We start from the raw sequence: 18,504 nt of genomic DNA, 5'->3' as shown, positions 1-18,504 counted from the left end.
CTCTCTGCACAGCGGCATGCTTTAATATTTTATCGTTTAAATAATAATCCTGTTTGCTGTTATTCCTACCAAAATGGATAACCTCACATTTGTCAACATTGTATTCCATCTGCCAGACCCAAGCCCATTCACTTAACCTATCCAAATCCCTCTGCAGACTTCCAGTATCCTCTGCACTTTTCGCTTTACCACTCATCTTAGTGTCATCTGCAAACTTGGACACATTGCCCTTGGTCCCCAACTCCAAATCATCTATGTAAATTGTGAACAATTGTGGGCCCAACACGGATCCCTGAGGGACACCACTAGCTACTGATTGCCAACCAGAGAAACACCCATTTATCCTCACTCTTTGCTTTCTATTAATTAACCAATCCTCTATCCATGCTACTACTTTACCCTTAATGCCATGCATCTTTATCTTATGCAGCAACCTTTTGTGTGGCACCATGTCAAAGGCTTTCTGGAAATCCAGATATACCACATCCATCGGCTCCCCGTTATCGACTGCACTGGTAATGTCCTCAAAAATTTCCACTAAATTAGTTAGGCATGACCTGCCCTTTATGAACTCATGCTGCGTCTGCCCAATGGGACAATTTCTATCCAGATGCCTCGCTATTTCTTCCTTGATGATAGATTCCAGCATCTTCCCTACTACCGAAGTTAAGCTCACTGGCCTATAGTTTCCTGCTTTCTGCCTACCTCCTTATTTAAACAGTGGTGTCATGTTTGCTAATTTCCAATCCACCGGGACCACCCCAGAGTCTAGTGAATTTTGGTAAATTATCACTAGTGCATCTGCAATTTCCCTAGCCATCTCTTTTAGCACTCTGGGATGCATTCCATCAGGGCCAGGAGACTTGTCTACCCCATTAGCCCCATTAGCTTGCCCATCACTACCTCCTTAGTGATAACAATCCTCTCAAGGTCCTCACCTGTCATAGCCTCATTTCTATCAGTCGCTGGCATGTTATTTGTGTCTTGCACTGTGAAGACTGACCCAAAAAACCTGTTCAGTTCCTCAGCCATTTCCTCATTTCCCATTATTAAAACTCCCTTCTCATCCTCTAAAGGACCAATATTTACCTTAGCCACTCTTTTTTATTTTATATATTTGTAAAAACTTTTACTGTCTGTTTTTATATTCTGAGCAAGTTTACTCTCATACTCTATCTTACTCTTCTTTATAGCTTTTTTAGTAGCTTTCTGTTGCCCCCTAAAGATTTCCCAGTCCTCTAGTCTCCCACCAATCTTTGCCACTTTGTATGCTTTTTCCTTCAATTTGATACTCTCCCTTATTTCCTTAGACTTCCACGGTCGATTTTCCCTCTTTCTACAGTCCTTCCTTTTTGTTGGTATAAACCTTTGCTGAGCACTGTGAAAAATCGCTTGGAAGGTTCTCCACTGTTCCGCAACTGTTCCACCATAAAGTGTTTGCTCCCAGTCTACCTTAGCTAGTTCTTCTCTCATCCCCTTGTAATCTCCTTTGTTTAAACACAAAACACTAGTATTTGATTTTACTTTCTCGCCCTCCATCTGTATTTTAAATTCCACCATATTGTGATCGCTCCTTCCGAGAGGATCCCTAACTATGAGATCATGAATCAATCCTGTCTCATTACACAGGACAAGATCTAGGACCGCTTGTTCCCTCGTAGGTTCCATTACATACTGTTCTAGGAAACTACAGTAGTCCCCCTTTATAACGCGGGTGTTGGGGTCCAAGACAGCCACCCGCGTTGCATCCGAGCCGCGGATATCCATGATGGGGGTTTTAAATTTATTTAAAAATCTATGCTAGCGCTTCCCATTGAGAGTCTACGGGGGGCGGGGGGAGAGGTCAGACCCCCGTAGACTCACAATGGGAAGCGCTAGCATAGCTTTTTAAATAAATTTAAAACCCCCATCGTGGATCTAATTAAAAGAGTGTCAATTTCAGCGGCCGGCTCACTTTGATCCGGAGAGGGAAGCTGCTCTCACTGAAATAATCAGCCGGCCCCTGAAATTGACACTGCCGGCTGCTCTCTCCCTCCAATCCAACTTTTAAGTTTTAATGTTTCTGATTGGAGGGAGAGAGCAGTGGGCAGTGTCAATTTCAGCAGCCGGCTGATTATTTCAGTGAGAGCAGCTTCCTTCTCCGGATCAAAGTGAGCTGGCCGCTGAAATTGACACCGCCGGCTGCTCTCTCCCTCCAATCAGAAACATTAAAACTTAAAAGTTGGATTGGAGGGAGAGAGCAGCAGGCAGTGTCAATTTCAGCGGCCGGCTCACTTTGATCCGGAGAGGGAAGCTGCTCTCTCACTGAAATAATCAGCCGGCCGCTGAAATTGACACTGCCGGCTGCTCTCTCCCTCCAATCAGAAACATTAAAACTTAAAAGTTGGATTGGAGGGAGAGAGCAGCCGGCAGTGTCAATTTCAGCGGCCGGCTGATTGTTTCAGTGAGAGCAGCTTCCCTCTCCGGATCAAAGTGAGCCGGCCGCTGAAATTGACACAACTGACAGTTGGGGTCCATAAGCCCCCCCGCGGTATATCGCGAACCGCGGTATTGCGGAGCGCGGTATAACGGGGGACTACTGTATCGCGGATACATTCTATAACCTCCTCCTCAAGGTTGTCTTGACCGACCTGGTTAAGCCAATCGACATGTAAATTAAAATCCCCCATGATAACTGCTGTACCATTTCTACATGCATCAGTTATTTCTTTGTTTATTGCCTGCCCCACCATATCGTTACTATTTGGTGGCCGATAGACTACTCCTATCAGTGACTTTTTCGCCTTGCTATTCCTGATTACCACCCAAATGGATTCAACCTTATCCTCCATAGCACCGATGTCACCCCTTACTATTGCCCGGATGTCATCCTTAAATAACAGAGCAACACCACCTCCCTTACCATCCACTCTGTCCTTCCGAATTGTTTGATACCCTCGGATATTTAACTCCCAGTCGTGACCATCCTTTAACCATGTTTCAGTAATGGCCACTAAATCATAGTCATTTACGATGATTTGTGCCATCAACTCATTTACTTTATTCCGAATACTACGAGCATTCAGGTAAAGTACACTTATGTTGGTTTTTTTACCTCTGTTTTGAATCTTAACATATCCAGTTTTATTCCTTTTGTTATTACTGGGCCTATTCACTGAGCTCCCCTCAGTCACTATACCTTGCACTGTCGCCCTTTTAGATTTTTGACTATGTCTTCTCTGCCTTGCACTTTTCCCCTTACTTCCTTTTGCTTCTGTCCCTGTTTTACTACATTCCAACTTCCTGCATCGGTTCCCATCCCCCTGCCACATTAGTTTAAACCCTCCCCAATAGCTCTAGAAAACACCCCCCCCAGGACATCGGTTCCAGTCCTGCCCAGGTGCAGACCGTCCGGTTTGTACTGGTCCCACCTCCCCCAGAACCGGTCCCAATGCCCCAGGAATTTGAATCCTTCCCTCTTGCACCACCTCTCGAGCCACGCATTCATCCTATCTATCCTGACATTCCTACTCTGACTAGCTCGTGGCACTGGTAGCAATCCTGAGATTACTACCTTTGAGGTCCTACTTTTTAGTTTAACTCCTAACTCCCTGAATTCCAATTGTAGGACCTCATCCCGTTTTTTACCTATATCGTTGGTGCCTATGTGCACCACGACAGCTGGCTGTTCACCCTCCCCTCCCAGAATGTCCTGCAGCCGCTCCGAGACATCCTTGACCCTTGCACCAGGGAGGCAACATACCATCCTGGAGTCTCGATTGCGTCCACAGAACCGCCTGTCTATTCCCCTTACGATCGAGTCCCCTATCACTATAGCCCTGCCATTTTTCTTCCTGCCCTGCTGTGCAGCAGAGCCAGCCACGGTGCCATGAACCTGGCTGCTGCTGCCTTCCCCTGGTGAGCCATCTCCCTCAACAGTATCCAAAGCGGTATATCTGTTTTGCAGGGAGTTGACCGCAGGGGACACCTGCACTGCCTTCCTACTCTTGCTCTTTCTTTTGGTCACCCATTTTCTATCTCCCTCATTAATTTTCACCTGCGGTGTGACCAACTCGCTAAACGTGCAACCCACGACCTCCTCAGCATCGCGGATGCTCCAAAGTGAGTTCATCCGCAGCTCCAGAGCCGTCAAGCGGTCTAACAGGAGCTGCAGCTGAACACACTTCTTGCACGTGAAAGAGCCAGGGACAGTGAATGTGTCCCTGAGCTCCCACATCGCACACGAGGAGCATGACATGGGTCTGGGATCTCCTGCCATGTCTTAAACCTTAGGTAAACTTATACAACAACAATTTCAAAATTAAATTAAATAAATTAGACAATAAAAAGAATGAAAAGAAAAACTACTTACCAGTCACTTACCAGGGTTAAAAAGCACCTCTTCACACTCTGCACCGAATTACCTCACTGCACCAAATTACCAAGTTGCAATCCCACTCTAGATGAGTCTCACTCCGGATGTGTCTCCTGGAAAAGCGTTAGCTTACTGAGTGCGTTCTCTGTCTGTCTTTTATACAGACCTCAGCTAATCGATGACTCAAAAAATACCTAAACTTCAAAGAGAAGAATACAATGTGCCCCTAAACAGGCCTCAGGTGATTGACAGATAACTGCCTCTCAGCAATTAGGGTGGGGGCAGCTTCAACCAATCAGACACTACGCTACACACTGCACTTTTAACTGAAAAACAGCAGAATTAGATTTTCCACTTACCTTTCCTGATTTACCTCACTGCACCAAATTACCAAGTTGCAATCCCACTCTAGATGAGTCTCACTCCAGATGTGTCTCCTGGAAAAGCACTAGCTTACTGAGTGCGCTCTCTGTCTGTCTTTTATACAGACCTCAGCTAATCGATGACTCAAAAAATACCTAAACTTCAAATAGAAGAATACAATGTGCCCCTAAACAGGCCTCAGGTGAATGTGGGACTCCACAACAGACCCCAATAACCCCCCCCCCCCCCCCCGCAGACTGTGGGACTTCACAACACAGACCTCACCCCCCCCCCCCCCCCCGACTGTGGGACCCCACAGCACAGACCTTCAAACACCCCCAGACACCCCAGACTGAGACCTCACAACACAGCGCAGTAGCACAGTGGTTAGCACTGTTGCCTCACAGCTCCAGGGTCCCAGGTTCGATTCCTGACCTGGGTCACTGTTTGTGCGGAGTCTGCAACGTTCTCCCCCTGTCTGCGTGGCTTTCCTCTGGGTGCTCCCATTTCCTACCACACTCCCAAGATGTGCTAGTCATGTGGATTGGCCATGATAAATTGCCCCAGTGTACACAAAAGGTTGGGTGGGGTTACTGGGTTATGGGGATAGGGTGGATGCGTGGGCTTAAGCAAGATGCTCTTTCCAAGGGCCAGTGCAGACCCGATGGGCCAAATAGCTTGCTTCTGCACTGTAAATTCTACGATTCTATGAAACACAGAACCCTATACCCACCCAGGACACCTCCCCACAGACTCCCAGACTGTGGGAAACCTCCTCACAGACTCCCAGACTGTGGGACATGTGGTGATATGCATCACTGTAAATACACAATGGGTTAATGTAAATACACTAAGACGAAGTAAACACTAGAGGGAGTACCAGGGACATCATGACATACAGACATACAGCTAATGAACACATTGAATAGGACACGATACCCAGAGGTGACACCCAGTCAAGACACCCAGAGGTGACACTACCACAAGGGGGCATTTACACAACCCATATAAAAGGCCAGGGCACACATGCTCTTTTTCTTTCCACAGGCGACACTTAGAGAGAAGGACAGGGGCAATTCAAGAAGCATCACACCCACCTCATGGCTTAGAGCAGACTGGTTAGTTAGACTGAGTTACGATAGCAAGATTAGCAGGAGAGTCAAACTCAAGTAGGAGAATTGTTAACTGTTCAATAAATGTGTTAAATCTATCTCCAAGTCTGAACTTACCTTTGTCAGAGCATACATCAAGGGAGCAGCTTATGCTACATGAAGAAGTATAACACAACAGCAAACCTCACCACAGACCCATACATACCCTCCAGACTGTGGGACCTCTCACGTCAAATCCACTCACACCTCCCAGACCGCAGACATACATATCCCACCCCACCCAGACTGTGGGACTATCCCTCTACTGTTAGTCTCTCTCTGTATCCCCACCTGCAGTATCTAACCTATGTCTCCTGGTTGTGTCTCTCACAGTGACGCGAGAGAGATCATTTGGTGAAAGAAGGGTGCATACGTTTTTCGGGCACCCAGGGGCAATGGGTCCAATGCGTAGACAGAATGCCGCTCCTCGAGGGAGAATCACAGAGACAGCAATCCGGAAATATTTCCCTGAGACCTGGATCTGGGACCTGGTCCCTGTTGGGTAAGTCAATCTGATAATCTCCCCCATCAAAGTGTTACCGAGGGCATCAATGTTAACTAGTGGGAGAGCAAGGGAGCTGTGAATTTGGGGATTTTGGCAAAAGAAAGAGCGATACAGAGAGAGAGAGACAGACAGAGTGAGAAAAAGAGATAGAAGCAGAGAGACAGATCGACAGAGAGATTGAAAGAGAGACACACAGTGAGAGAGAGGCAGCGAGATAGAGACACAGCGAGTCAGAGAAACAGAGAGAAAGACACAAACATAGAGAGACCGAGAGAGAGATGGACAAAGAGAGAGCCACAGAAAGAGGCAGCGAGAGAGAGGGAGAGACAGAGAAAAAAAACAGAGAGAGAAATAGAGTGTAGTGAACCACTGTGTGCACCTGTATTAGGGAATGTAAGGTAGGACCTGCACTACAGGTTCACCGGTAGCCCCTGCCGGCTAGCTCCGCCCACAAGGAACCCTATAAATTTGCGTGTCCTCCTCTGATCTGCCAGTAGGAGGCCACGCATCTGACTGTAATAAAGCCACAGTTGTACCAATCTGAGTCTTTCGTGCAATTGATCGTGCATCAATTTATTACAGTCAGATTTTCTAAGAAATGGATATCAGAATCAAACCAGATCACCTGCAGCTGGATCCGCACTCGCCATATGCCAGGAAGGACTTTAATCACTGGCTGGCTTGTTTTGAGGCCTACATCAACGCAGCGGACCCCACGCCAATGGAAGCTCAGAAGATACAAGTCTTCTACCCCAGGTTGAGCTCCAGCATGTTCCCGTTGATCCAGGATGCCCCAAGTTACGCGGAAGCCATGGCACTCCTAAAAGAGAACTAAGCACAGAAAGCAAACACGCTCTTCGCCAGGCATGTACTCGCCACTCGCTCTCAACTCCCTGGTGACTCTATCGAAGATTTCTGGCAGGCCCTAATCCCACTTGTACGGGACTGTGACTGCCAGGCCGTTACGGCCACCGAACATTCCAATCTCCTCATGCGCAACGCGTTCGTAACGGGGATAACGGACCCCATATGACAACGACTGCTGGAAGGGGCCACACTCGACCTAACGGAGATGAAAGCCGCACGGCCCACCTGTCCTACCCCTCCTGGACCCCGCAAACGACCCCCCGGCTAGGGCCCTGCCTAGTTAATACGCCTGCGCTGCCCACCAATCTGCGCACCCTGGGGGTTCCCGCTGCTACTTCTGTGGTCAGCAGAAGCACCCCCGCCAACGCTGCCTGGCCCGCGCCGCCACTTGCAAGTCCTGCGGTAAAAAGGGCCACTTTGCAGCTGTGTGCCAGGCCCACGCATCACCACTACCGCGTCCGCAATCTGCCCCTTCCGACGGCCGAACGCACAATGGACTCTGCCACCCTCCCCTCCCGGGGCCACGTGCGGCCAGTGGGTGCCGCCATCTTCTCCTCCCAGGTCCACGTGTGGCCAGTGGGCGCCGCCATCTTCTCTTCCCAGGGCCACGTGCGGCCAGTGGGCGCCGCCATCTTCTCTTCCCAGGGCCACGTGCGGCCAGTGGGCGCCGCCATCTTCTCCTCCCAGGTCCACGTGTGGCCAATGGGCGCCGCCATCTTCTCCTCCCAGGGCCAGGTGCGGCCAGTGGTCGCTGCCATCTTTCCCCCCTCAGTCCACGTGCGGCGCATAGGCGCCGCCATCTTGCCCCACCCCCGCAACGTGCGCTCCATGGGCGCTGCCATTTTGTTCCCAACAGGACCTCCGGACTCCGCCATCTTGTCTCCCCCACAGGGCTGGAATGCCAGATCTTGGTCACTGACGCTCTCCATCTGAAACCTCGGACAGCCACCCGCAGCTCGCCTCGATGACACTGGACCAGTCTCGTCCTCACAACCTGGCCACCGCTTCGTCGACGGTGAAAATCAACGGCCACGTGACCTCTTGCCTGCTGGACGCCAGGAGCACCGAAAGCTTCATACACCCAGATACAGTAAGGCGCTGCTCCCTCGCGGCCCACCCCACCAATCAATGGTTCTTCCTGGCCTCCGGATCCCACTCTGTCCCGATCCGAGGGTTCTGCATAGTCAGTCTCACTGTCCAGGGCGTAGAATTCAGCGGTTTCCACTTCTACATCCTCCTCAACCTCTGTGCTGCACTATTGCTGGGCCTGGATTTCCAGTGCAATCTCCAGAGCCTCACCTCAAATTCAGCGGGCCCCTACCTCCACTCACCGTTTACGGCCTCGCACCCCTCAAGGTTGACCCCCCACCGACTTCTGGTTGCGGCTATGCGGAGCTAAGCAGCACATTCAGCAGCTCCCGCTATCATTGGACTTGTGGGCTCTTTTTAGGGCCCGTTTCGGCGCTTGTCTGACTTTTCCTGGTGTGGTAAGGTAACAGCAACATTTCCCTGCTGGTGTATGGATTGGACCGGCAGTGGGGCGGTTAAAAAAGCGGCATTGGAGCAGAGAAAGGTGCGAGGGAGGAAGACCAAGATGTTGGCGGGCGGGAAACAGGCAGCGTGGACGCAGTGGGCGCAGGAGCAGCAGGAGCTGTTCCACCGCTGCTTCAGAGAGCTTAAGGTGAGCTGCTGGAACCGCTAGAGGCCTCATTTGACAAGCTCCTGGCGACCCAGATGGCCCAAGGGGCGGCGATCCGGGAGGTCCGGCAGAAGGCCTCGGAGAACGAGGATGGGATCCTAGGCCTGGCGGTGAAGGTGGAGGCGCACGAGGCGCTCCACAAGAAATGGCAGGCGAGGCTCAAGGTAATGGAGAACCGCTCGCGGCGGAAGAATTTGCGGATCCTGGGCCTCCTGGAGTGGCTGGAGGGATCGGACATGGGAGCCTATGTGGTCACCATGTTGAACTCGCTGATGGGAGCGGGGTCCTTCCAAAGGCCCTTGGTGCTGGAGGGGGCCCACCAGATGCTGGTGAGGAAGCCCAAGCCCAACGAGCCGCCAAAGGCGGTTCTGGTGCGGTTCCACCGGTTCGCTGATCGAGAGTGTGTACTTAGGTGGGTCAAGAAGGAGCGGAGCAGCAGGTGGGAGAATGCGGAGGTCTGAATCTACCAGAACTGGAGTGCGGAGGTGGCGAGGACGAGGGCCGGTTAAAACCGGACGAAAGCAGTGCTGCACTGGAGAGGGGTGAGGTTTGGCTTGTTACAGCCGGTGCGCCTTTGGGTCACCCATAAAGACCGTCATCGTTATTCTGAGTCCCCGGAGGAGTCCTGGGTCTTTGTTCAGGCCGAAAAGCTGGACTCAGACTGAGGCTTGGGGGATAGTCGGGGATTGTTGTGTAGTGTTTTGGGGTTTCTTTTTTCCCTTGTTCCTTTGTTTCTCGGGGAGTTCGGCGGACGTTGTGTAAGCCTGTTGGACGAGCTCATGGGAGGTGGGGGGGGGGGGTGGTGGACGGGGGGGGGGGGGGGGGGGGGGGGCGGTGGGGGGGGGGGATGAGGGTCGGTGAAGATCGACGGGGCCTCGGGGGAGGGAAGGGCGGCCTGGGTTGGGGCTGGGGAGTTTGGGCCTGGAAAGGGAGTTGCGCCAGAGGGGGTGGGGCCGGCTGAGCGGGTGGCGCGGGCTTTTTTCCCCGTGCTATGGGCTGAGGGGCGGGGCTAAAGTTGGAAGCGTGGGCTTTTTCCCGCGCTGGGGCCGGAACGGGAGGGGACTGTGACTGTTGGTGGGCAGGGAGGGGAGGAGCAGTGTTACACCGGTGGGGGGGAGGGGGGGGGTGTCGTTGGGGTGGGGGAGCGGCCGGGGTCAGCAGGAGTCAGCTGACTTACGGGAGGACAATGGGGGGAGCAACGCAGCTCGGGGGGGACCTAGCTGGGTGGGCGGTGGGAGTGGGGGGGAGGGGGGTGTACCGGTTCGCTGCTGGAAGGGCCGAAGGGGAACTGAAGCTAGTAGAAGGGGTCGGGACTGTGGGGAACGGGCCGTGCGTGGGACGCGGGCACGTGGCTGGCCTAGGAAGAGCTATGGCTGATCGGCGCCGGGGGTGGGTAGGGGCCGAATAGCCCCCTGATCCGGCTGGTAACCTAGAATGTAAGGGGACTGAATGGCCGGTCAAACGGGCCCGGGTATTCACGCATCTAAAGGGGCTGAGGGCGGATGTGGCCATGCTCCAGGAGACGCACCTTAGGGTGGTGGATCAGGTAAGGTTGAGAAAGGGGTGGGTAGGGCAAGTATTCCATTCGGGTTTAGATGCGAAGAACAGGGGGTGGCGATTTTGGTGGGGAAGAGAGCGTCGTTTGTGGCGTCGAGTGTGGTGGCGGATAGCAGTGGCAGATATGTGATGGTAAGCGGTAAGTTCCAGGGGGAGCGGGTGATGCTGGTCAATGTGTATGCCCCGAATTGGGATGATGCGGGCTTCATGCGGCGTATGTTGGGCTGGATTCCTGACCTTGAGACAGGGGGTCTAATAATGGGAGGAGATTTTAACACAGTGCCGGACGCAGCACTCGACCGCTCTAGGTCCAGGACGGGTAGGAGGCCGGCGGCGGCCAAGTGCTGTGGGGGTTCATGGACCAGATGGGAGGGGTGGATCCTTGGAGATTTATGAGGCCGGGGGTTAGGGAATTCTCGTTCTTCTCCCATGTCCACAAGGCTTACTCCCGGATTGACTTTTGTTTTGAGCAGGGCGTTGATTCCGAGGGTGGAAGGCACGGAATACTCGGCGATAGCCATTTCAGACCACGCTCCACATTGGGTAGACCTTGTGTTGGGGGAGGGGAGGGACCAACGTCCGATGTGGCGGCTAGAGGTGGGGTTGCTGGCGGACGAGGAGGCGTGCGGGCGGGTCCGGAGGTGTATAGAGGGGTACCTAGATACTAACGATAATGGGGAGGTGCAGGTGGGAGTGGTCTGGGAGGCGCTGAAGGCGGTGGTTAGGGGGGAGCTGATCTCCATCAGGGCACATAGGGAGAGGGGGGAGAGGAGAGAGAGGGAGAGGTTGGTGGGGGAGATGGTGAGGGTAGACAGGAGGTATACGGAGGTCCCGGAGGAAGGGCTGTTGAGGAAGCAACGTAGTCTTCAAGCGGAGTTTGATCTATTGACCACTAAGAAGGCGGAGGCCCAGTGGAAGAGGGCATAGGGGGCGGTATACGAATATGGGGCAAAGGCGAGTCAGATGCTGGCGCAACAGCTCCGGAAGCGAGAGGCAGCTAGGGAGAGAGGGGGAGTTAGGGATGGAGGAGGGAGTCTAGTACGAAGTGCGAGTGGCATCAACGGGGTCTTTAGGACTTTTTATGAGGAACTATACCGGTCAGTGCCCCCGGTGGAGGAGGGAGGGATGAATTGGTTTCTGGGCAAGCTAAGGTTTCCGAGAGTGGAGGAGGAGCAGGTGGGGGGGGGGGGGGGGTTGGGGGCACCAGTTGGGCTGGAGGAGCTGGTCAAAGCGATAGGGAACATGCAGACAGGGAAGGCACCGGGGCCTGACGGGTTCCCGATTGAATTCGATAAGAAGTTTTCAGACCTGCTGGGCCCGCTGCTAGTGATGACCTCTAATGAGGCGAGGGAGGGGGGGCTTTGCCCCCGACGATGTCTAGGGCGCTGATCTCACTGATCCTGAAGCGGGATAAGGATCCCCTACAATGTGGGTCATATAGGCCGATTTCGCTCCTGAATGTGGATGCGAAACTGCTGGCAAAGATATTGGCCAGGAGGGTGGAGGACGTCGTGCCGCAGGTCATACACGAGGATCAAACGGGTTTTGTGAAAGGGAGGCAGTTGAATGCTAATGTATGGAGGCTTTTGAATGTCATAATGATGGAAGGGGAGGCGGAGATAGTGGCGGCGATGGATGCGGAGAAGGCCTTCGACAGGGTGGAGTGGGGATATCTTTGGGAGGTTTTGAAAAGGTTCGGGTTTGGAGAGGGATTTATTAGGTGGGTGAGGCTGTTGTATGAGGCCCCGGTGGCGAGTGTGGTTACGAATGGGAGGAGGTCGGAGAATCTTCGACTGTACCGGGGGACGAGGTAGGGGTGCCCCCTGTCTCTCCTGCTTTTTGCGCTGGGGATCAAACCCCTGGCCATGGCGCTGAGGGAGTCGAGGAACTGGAAATGAAATGAAAATCGCTTATTGTCACAAGTAGGCTTCAAATGAAGTTACTGTGAAAAGCCCCTAGTCTCCACATTCCGGCGCCTGTTCGGGGAGGCTAGTACGGGAATTGAACCCGTGCTGCTGGCCTGCCTTGGTCTGCTTTAAAAGCCAGCGATTGAGCCCAGTGTGCTAAACCAGCCCCAGGGGGATATGGGGGGGGGGGGGGGGGGGGGAGCATCGGCTGTCGTTATATGCGGATGACCTATTGTTGTACGTGGCGGACCCGGTGGGGGGATGCCAGAGGTGATGAGGATTCTTAGGGAGTTCAGGCATTGGGGAGCTCCCGCTGAAGAGGGCGGAGAGGAGTTCCAGGTACCTGGGTGTCCAGGTAGCCAGAAGCTGGAGGGCCCTACACAGGCTCAACTTCACGAAGCTGGTGGAGCAGATGGAGGAGGAGTTTAAGAGGTGGGATCTGTTGCCACTCTCCCTAACGGCGCCGTTACCGCTCCCCCCAACAAGATATACCACGAGTCCGGTAGTGGCGGCTACCCTCAAAATTTGGTGGCAATGGAGGCAGCATAGGGGGGAGGTGAAGGCTTCAGTCTGGTCCCCAATACGGGGGAACCACCTATTTGTTCCAGGGAGAATGGACGGAGGTTTTCTGAGCTGGCACAGGGTGGGCATCAAGCGGATGGGGGACCTTTTTCCTGATGGGAAGTTTGCGACCCTAGGGGAGTTGGAGGGGAGGTTTGGCCTCCCCCCAGGGAACACCTTCAGATACATGCAGGTAAGGACGTTTGTGAGGTGGCAGGTGGCGGAGTTTCCATTGTTACCGTCTAGGGGGGTTTGAGACAGGGTGCTCTCGGGGACGTGGGTTGGCGAGGGGAGGATTTCGGCAATCTATCAAGTGATGCAAGAGGGGGAGGAGGCTTCGATGGAGGAGCTGAAAGGTAAGTGGGAGGGGGAGCTGGGAGAGGAGATCGACGAGGGGACGTGGGCGGATGCCCTGGGGAGGGTGAATTCCTCCCCGTCCTGCGCGAGGCTCACTTTAATTCAATTTAAGGTGCTGCATAGGGCGCACATGACTGGGGTAAGGCTGAGCCGGTTCTTTGGGAAAGAGGACAGGTGTGTCAGGTGTTCGGGGAGCCCAGCAAACCATACCCATATGTTCTGGGCGTGCCCTGCGCTGGAGGGCTTTTGGAGGGGTGTCGCGGAGACGCTGTCATGGGTGGTTGGTTCTAGGGTTGAGCCGGGCTGGGGGCTCGCAATATTTGGGGTTGCAGTGGAGCTGGGAGTGCAGGAGGCGAAAGAGGCCCATATTCTGGCCTTTGCGTCCCTGGTAGCCCGGCGCAGGATTCTTCAACAGTGGAAGGATGCGCTGCCCCCGGGCGTAGAATGCTGGGTCAACGATATGGCTGGGTTTATCAAACTGGAGAGTGCAACACTGTCAGAGTGTCAGTGTTGAAGGAACGCTCCACTGACCGTATGCTCCACTGCCAGATAGTCATGACTGAGGGAGTGCCGCACTGTCAGAGGGTCAGTACTGAGGGAGCGCCGCACTGTCAGAGGGTCAGTACTGAGGGAGTGCCGCACTGTCAGAGGGTCAGTACTGAGGGAGCGCCGCTCTGTCAGAGGGTCAGTACTGAGGGAGCGCCGCACTGTCAGAGGGTCAGTACTGACGGAGCGCCGCACTGTCAGAGGGTCAGTACTGAGGGAGCGCCGCACTGTCAGAGGGTCAGTACTGAGGGAGTGCCGCACTGTCAGAGGGTCAGTACTGAGGGAGCGCCGCACTGTCAGAGGGTCAGTACTGAGGGAGTGCCGCACTGTCAGAGGGTCAGTACTGAGGGAGTGCTGCACTGTCAGAGGGTCAGTACTGAGGGAGCGCCGCACTGTCAGAGGGTCAGTACTGAGGGAGTGCCGCACTGTCAGAGGGTCAGTACTGAGGGAGGTCTGCGCTGTCAGAGAGTGTCGCACTGTAGGACAGTCAGTACTGAGGGACTGCTGCACTTTCTGAGCATCAGTGCTGAGGGAGTGCCACATTGTCAGAGGGTCAGTTCTAGGGGACTGTCGCACTGTTGAAGGTCAGTACTCTGGTACTCTGGGATTGTCACACTGTCAGAGGGTCAGTACTGAGGGAATGCTGGGCTGTTGGAGGGTCTGTACTGACCGAGTGTTACACTGTCAGATGGTCACTTCTGAGGGAGTGCTGCACTGTCAGAGGGTCAGTACTGAGGGAGTGCCTCATTCAGAGAGTCAGTACTGAGAATAAGCTCCACTGTCATATGGTCACTGATCAGGCAGTGCTGTGCTGACCGAGGGCCAGACCTGAGGGAGTGATATATGGTCAGGAAGTCAGTACGGAGGGAGTATTACACTGTCAGGGGTCAGCACTGAGGGAGTGCTGCTCTGTCAGGAGTTCAGTTCGGAGGGTCAGTACTGAGGGAGTGTTCCACTGTTAGAGGGTTAGTACTGAGGGGGTACTGCACTGTCAGAGGGTCAGTACTGAGGGAGTGCCGCACTGTCAGAGGGTCAGTACTGAGGGAATGCTGGGCTGTTGGAGGGTCTGTACTGACCGAGTGTTACACTGTCAGATGGTCACTTCTGAGGGAGTGCTGCACTGTCAGAGGGTCAGTACTGAGGGAGTGCCTCATTCAGAGAGTCAGTACTGAGAATAAGCTCCACTGTCATATGGTCACTGATCAGGCAGTGCTGTGCTGACCGAGGGCCAGACCTGAGGGAGTGCTATATGGTCAGGAAGTCAGTACGGAGGGAGTATTACACTGTCAGGGGTCAGCACTGAGGGAGTGCTGCTCTGTCAGGAGTTCAGTTCGGAGGGTCAGTACTGAGGGAGTGTTCCACTGTTAGAGGGTTAGTACTGAGGGGGTACTGCACTGTCAGAGGGTCAGTACTGAGGGAGTGCCGCACTGTCAGAGGGTCAGTACTGAGGGAGTGTTCCACTGTTAGAGGGTTAGTACTGAGGGAGTGCTGCACTGTTAGAGGGTCAGTACCGAGGGAGTGCTACACTGTCAGAGGGTCAGGACTGAGGGAGTGTTCCACTGTTAGAGGTTAGTACTGAGGGAGTGCTGCACTGTTAGAGGGTCAGTACCGAGGGAGTGCTACACTGTTGGAGGGTCAGCCCTGAGGGAGCGCTGCATTCAGAGGGTCAGTACTGTGGGAGACCAGCACTGTCAGAGGGTCAGCACTGAGGAAGCACTCTACTGTCAGATGGTTACTGATCAGGGGCTGCTGCACTATCAAATGGTCAGTACTGAGGGAGTGCCGCACTTTCAGAGGGTCAGAACTGAGGGATTCCTGCATTGTTGGAGCATCAGTACTGAGGGAGTGCTGCACTGCCGGAGGTGCAGCAATGAAGGAGTACCGCACTGTTAGATGGCCAGTACTGAGGGAGTATTCCACTGTTAGAGGATTAGTAGTGAGGGAGTGCTGCACTGTCAGAAGCTCAGTACCGAGGGACTGCTGTGTGAACCTGTTCTCTAACTCTCTCCATTCCCTGTCTCAGACCCACTGGGAGTGCCTCTCTCCCCCTCACTGTGCCGGATTCGATCACCGAATGGAAAGGCAGTATGTTCTGCACCGGACAGGCGGGCTTCGGAATATCGGAAACCGTATCTCTAAATGCCTTTAAACCCTTCTTTGTGGAGCTGGCTCTCCCCTACTCTATTGTCAGGACAGAGGAATTCACACTCAAGGCCAAAGTCTTCAACTACCTGAAAAAATGCATCATGGTGAGTGAGCCACCCACTGTGGGAGAAGGCATACATCAGAATTTTGACTTCTCCCTCTGTCTGTGATTGTGTGTGTGTTTATAACTTTGTGTGCCTGTGAGTTTGACTCTGTGTGTGTGCATGTGTGTGCATTTGTGTGACTCAGTAAATGTGAAGGTTTGTGAGAATGCAAGTATGATTTTATCAGTAATAGTGTGTATATAATTATGTTGTGTTTGTAAGCATGTTTGTCTGTCCTTCTGTGTTTTCGTGTGTGTCAATATGTGTGGCTGTGTGCATCTATGTATGTCACATGTGTATGGGTGAGAGAAAGAATGTGTGTCTGCCTGTGTTTTTATGCTTGTCTGTGTTTATATGTGTGTGTGCGCGTGGGTATGTATGTATCTGTGCACACGCATGTGTGCATGGTGTGTGTGTGCACATGCATGTGTGTATGTTTATGTGTATGTGTGTGCCCAGGTGCATGCATGCATATTTGTATACACATGCATGTGCGTGCATGTGCTTGCGATGCATGTGCATGTGTTTGGGTGTGTGTGCACCTGCATGTGTGCACCTATGTTTGTGTGCACGCAAGTGTGCATGTGCAGTGTGTGTTCGTGCATGTGGTTGTGTGCATGTGTGAATTTGTCAGTGCGCATGTGTGTGTCTGTGTAAGTATGCAACTTCCCAATATCACACTGGTTTGATCAGCTTAATTCTGTACAGACCAGGAACAGAGACTGGGAGCGGGATTCTCTCGTGGCAGACGGAGAAACGGGTCCTGACGCCAAAATCATGGCGGGCGTCAAGTCTAAATTTGCCGTTGCCTCGACAACTGCGTCAATGCGATCCGGAACGCACGCACAGTAAACACTGTTTCCATATCGTTAGCGGGCTCTGCCTCTGATGGGCTGAATTCCTGACGGCATGGGTCACCTTGAAACCGCTTCATGGCTGTTGAGGGAAGACGTGACTGCAGGTTGCTAAATTGAAATCACCACTTTTATTAGAAATCTTCTCCTGAACCAAAAAGGATCAAAAAGATTTTCTAAATGGTGTACCAGGATTTTCACTCCCTGACTCCTTTATACAAACTTAAGGGGGTGCTATTCAGGTCAAACTAATATTTCAAGTTATTCCCGGTATAACCTGTATCTACAAAGAAGATTTTATCTACATAGCATAAGTAATATCGTTCCTGAGTCCAGCCTTTCTGAGGTAATAGCACAGTAGACATTTTGATATCTGTAATAACCACTATTTCAGGTTGAAGTGAGTTTTTGACTTACTTTATTTTACTTCAAAAGATAACATCACTGTCTTTACAACAAGTAAAAAATCTTACTTCTGGAATTTCCATTCCATTTGTACAGACCTTCATGGCCCCTTGACAATCTCTCTTCTTATCTGTGGGTGTTCTCAGTAACTTCGATCCGCTGTTAGGCTCCTGCATTCAGTCCTTCCCATCTACCGAAGCAGCTCTGAGAGCTGGAAATGATGATGGCTGTTAGCGATTCAGGATATTTATCACAGCCACGCTGATTGCATTTTATTATCTTCAACTAATATCTTCTGCTCATTCATGTAATTTTGTTTGCCCATTGTATTCATCTAGTTTTCATCATGTCTAACGAGAATGTTTCACTGATGAGCATTGGTTAAAAATGCTTTGATGCTTCTCAAATCTTAGAGGAGTGATACATCCGGTTCTCATCATGTTTAAACTGATTCCTGCTTGGTGTTAATTTATTCCTTAGTCGACTCAACCTTTGTCTCCAGACTTGCTCTTTTGTTTACATAAACATTTTATTGAGGTATTTATGGTTTTATAACAATAACAGAAGAAATAATGTCCATATTGATGAACCATCAATCGAACGCGAGACGAGTTGCTGTACAAACGTTAGGCTTTAATAAGGTAGAACTTAGCCCTGCGGTCGACTACAGTAAATGGATGACCGCCGGGCGTTCTGACTATTTATACCTCAGTATGGAGGCGTGGTTAACTCAGCCTCTCGACCAATCGGAGAGCCGTCACATGACTGGTCTCAACCAATCGGTCGAGAGGCACATGACCGACCAGGGCCAATGGTAAGCCGGTGTTCTGCACCAATGGCAGACAGCTATGCAAATCATACCACCACACATACAAATATAAACACAGTGCACAAGCCGTCTTCCTCCCTCGCAGGTCCCACCTTTTCAAACACCCTACTCTAAACTAAACCCCAACCCCCGCCCCCCCCTTTTTCTGCTGACGGTTCATTTTCGCCAGAGAAGTCGACGAACAGCTGCCAACTCCGGAAGAACCCTAACATCGACCCTCTCAGGGCGAACTTGGATTTTCTCCAGACAGCGAAAGCCAGTCATGTCAGTTAGCCAGGTCTCCGATTTCGGGGGCTTTGT

At 52.4% G+C, this 18,504-nt stretch overlaps 1 protein-coding gene across 1 annotated transcript in view; it reads left to right on the top strand.

The window, feature by feature from the left end:
- Positions 1 to 18,504, top strand: part of LOC119951033 (alpha-2-macroglobulin-like) — a 226,915-nt gene that overhangs the window by 134,210 nt on the left and 74,201 nt on the right. The window contains exons 22-23 of the mRNA XM_038774067.1: positions 6,187 to 6,370; positions 15,891 to 16,116. Coding sequence (XP_038629995.1) covers positions 6,187 to 6,370; positions 15,891 to 16,116 — 410 coding nt within the window. The remainder of the gene's footprint in view (positions 1 to 6,186; positions 6,371 to 15,890; positions 16,117 to 18,504) is intronic.

The sequence above is a fragment of the Scyliorhinus canicula genome, chromosome 16 (assembly GCF_902713615.1).
Source record: "Scyliorhinus canicula chromosome 16, sScyCan1.1, whole genome shotgun sequence".
NCBI classification, from domain to species: Eukaryota; Metazoa; Chordata; class Chondrichthyes; order Carcharhiniformes; family Scyliorhinidae; genus Scyliorhinus; species Scyliorhinus canicula.
This window is presented reverse-complemented; position numbering and strand designations above follow the sequence as displayed.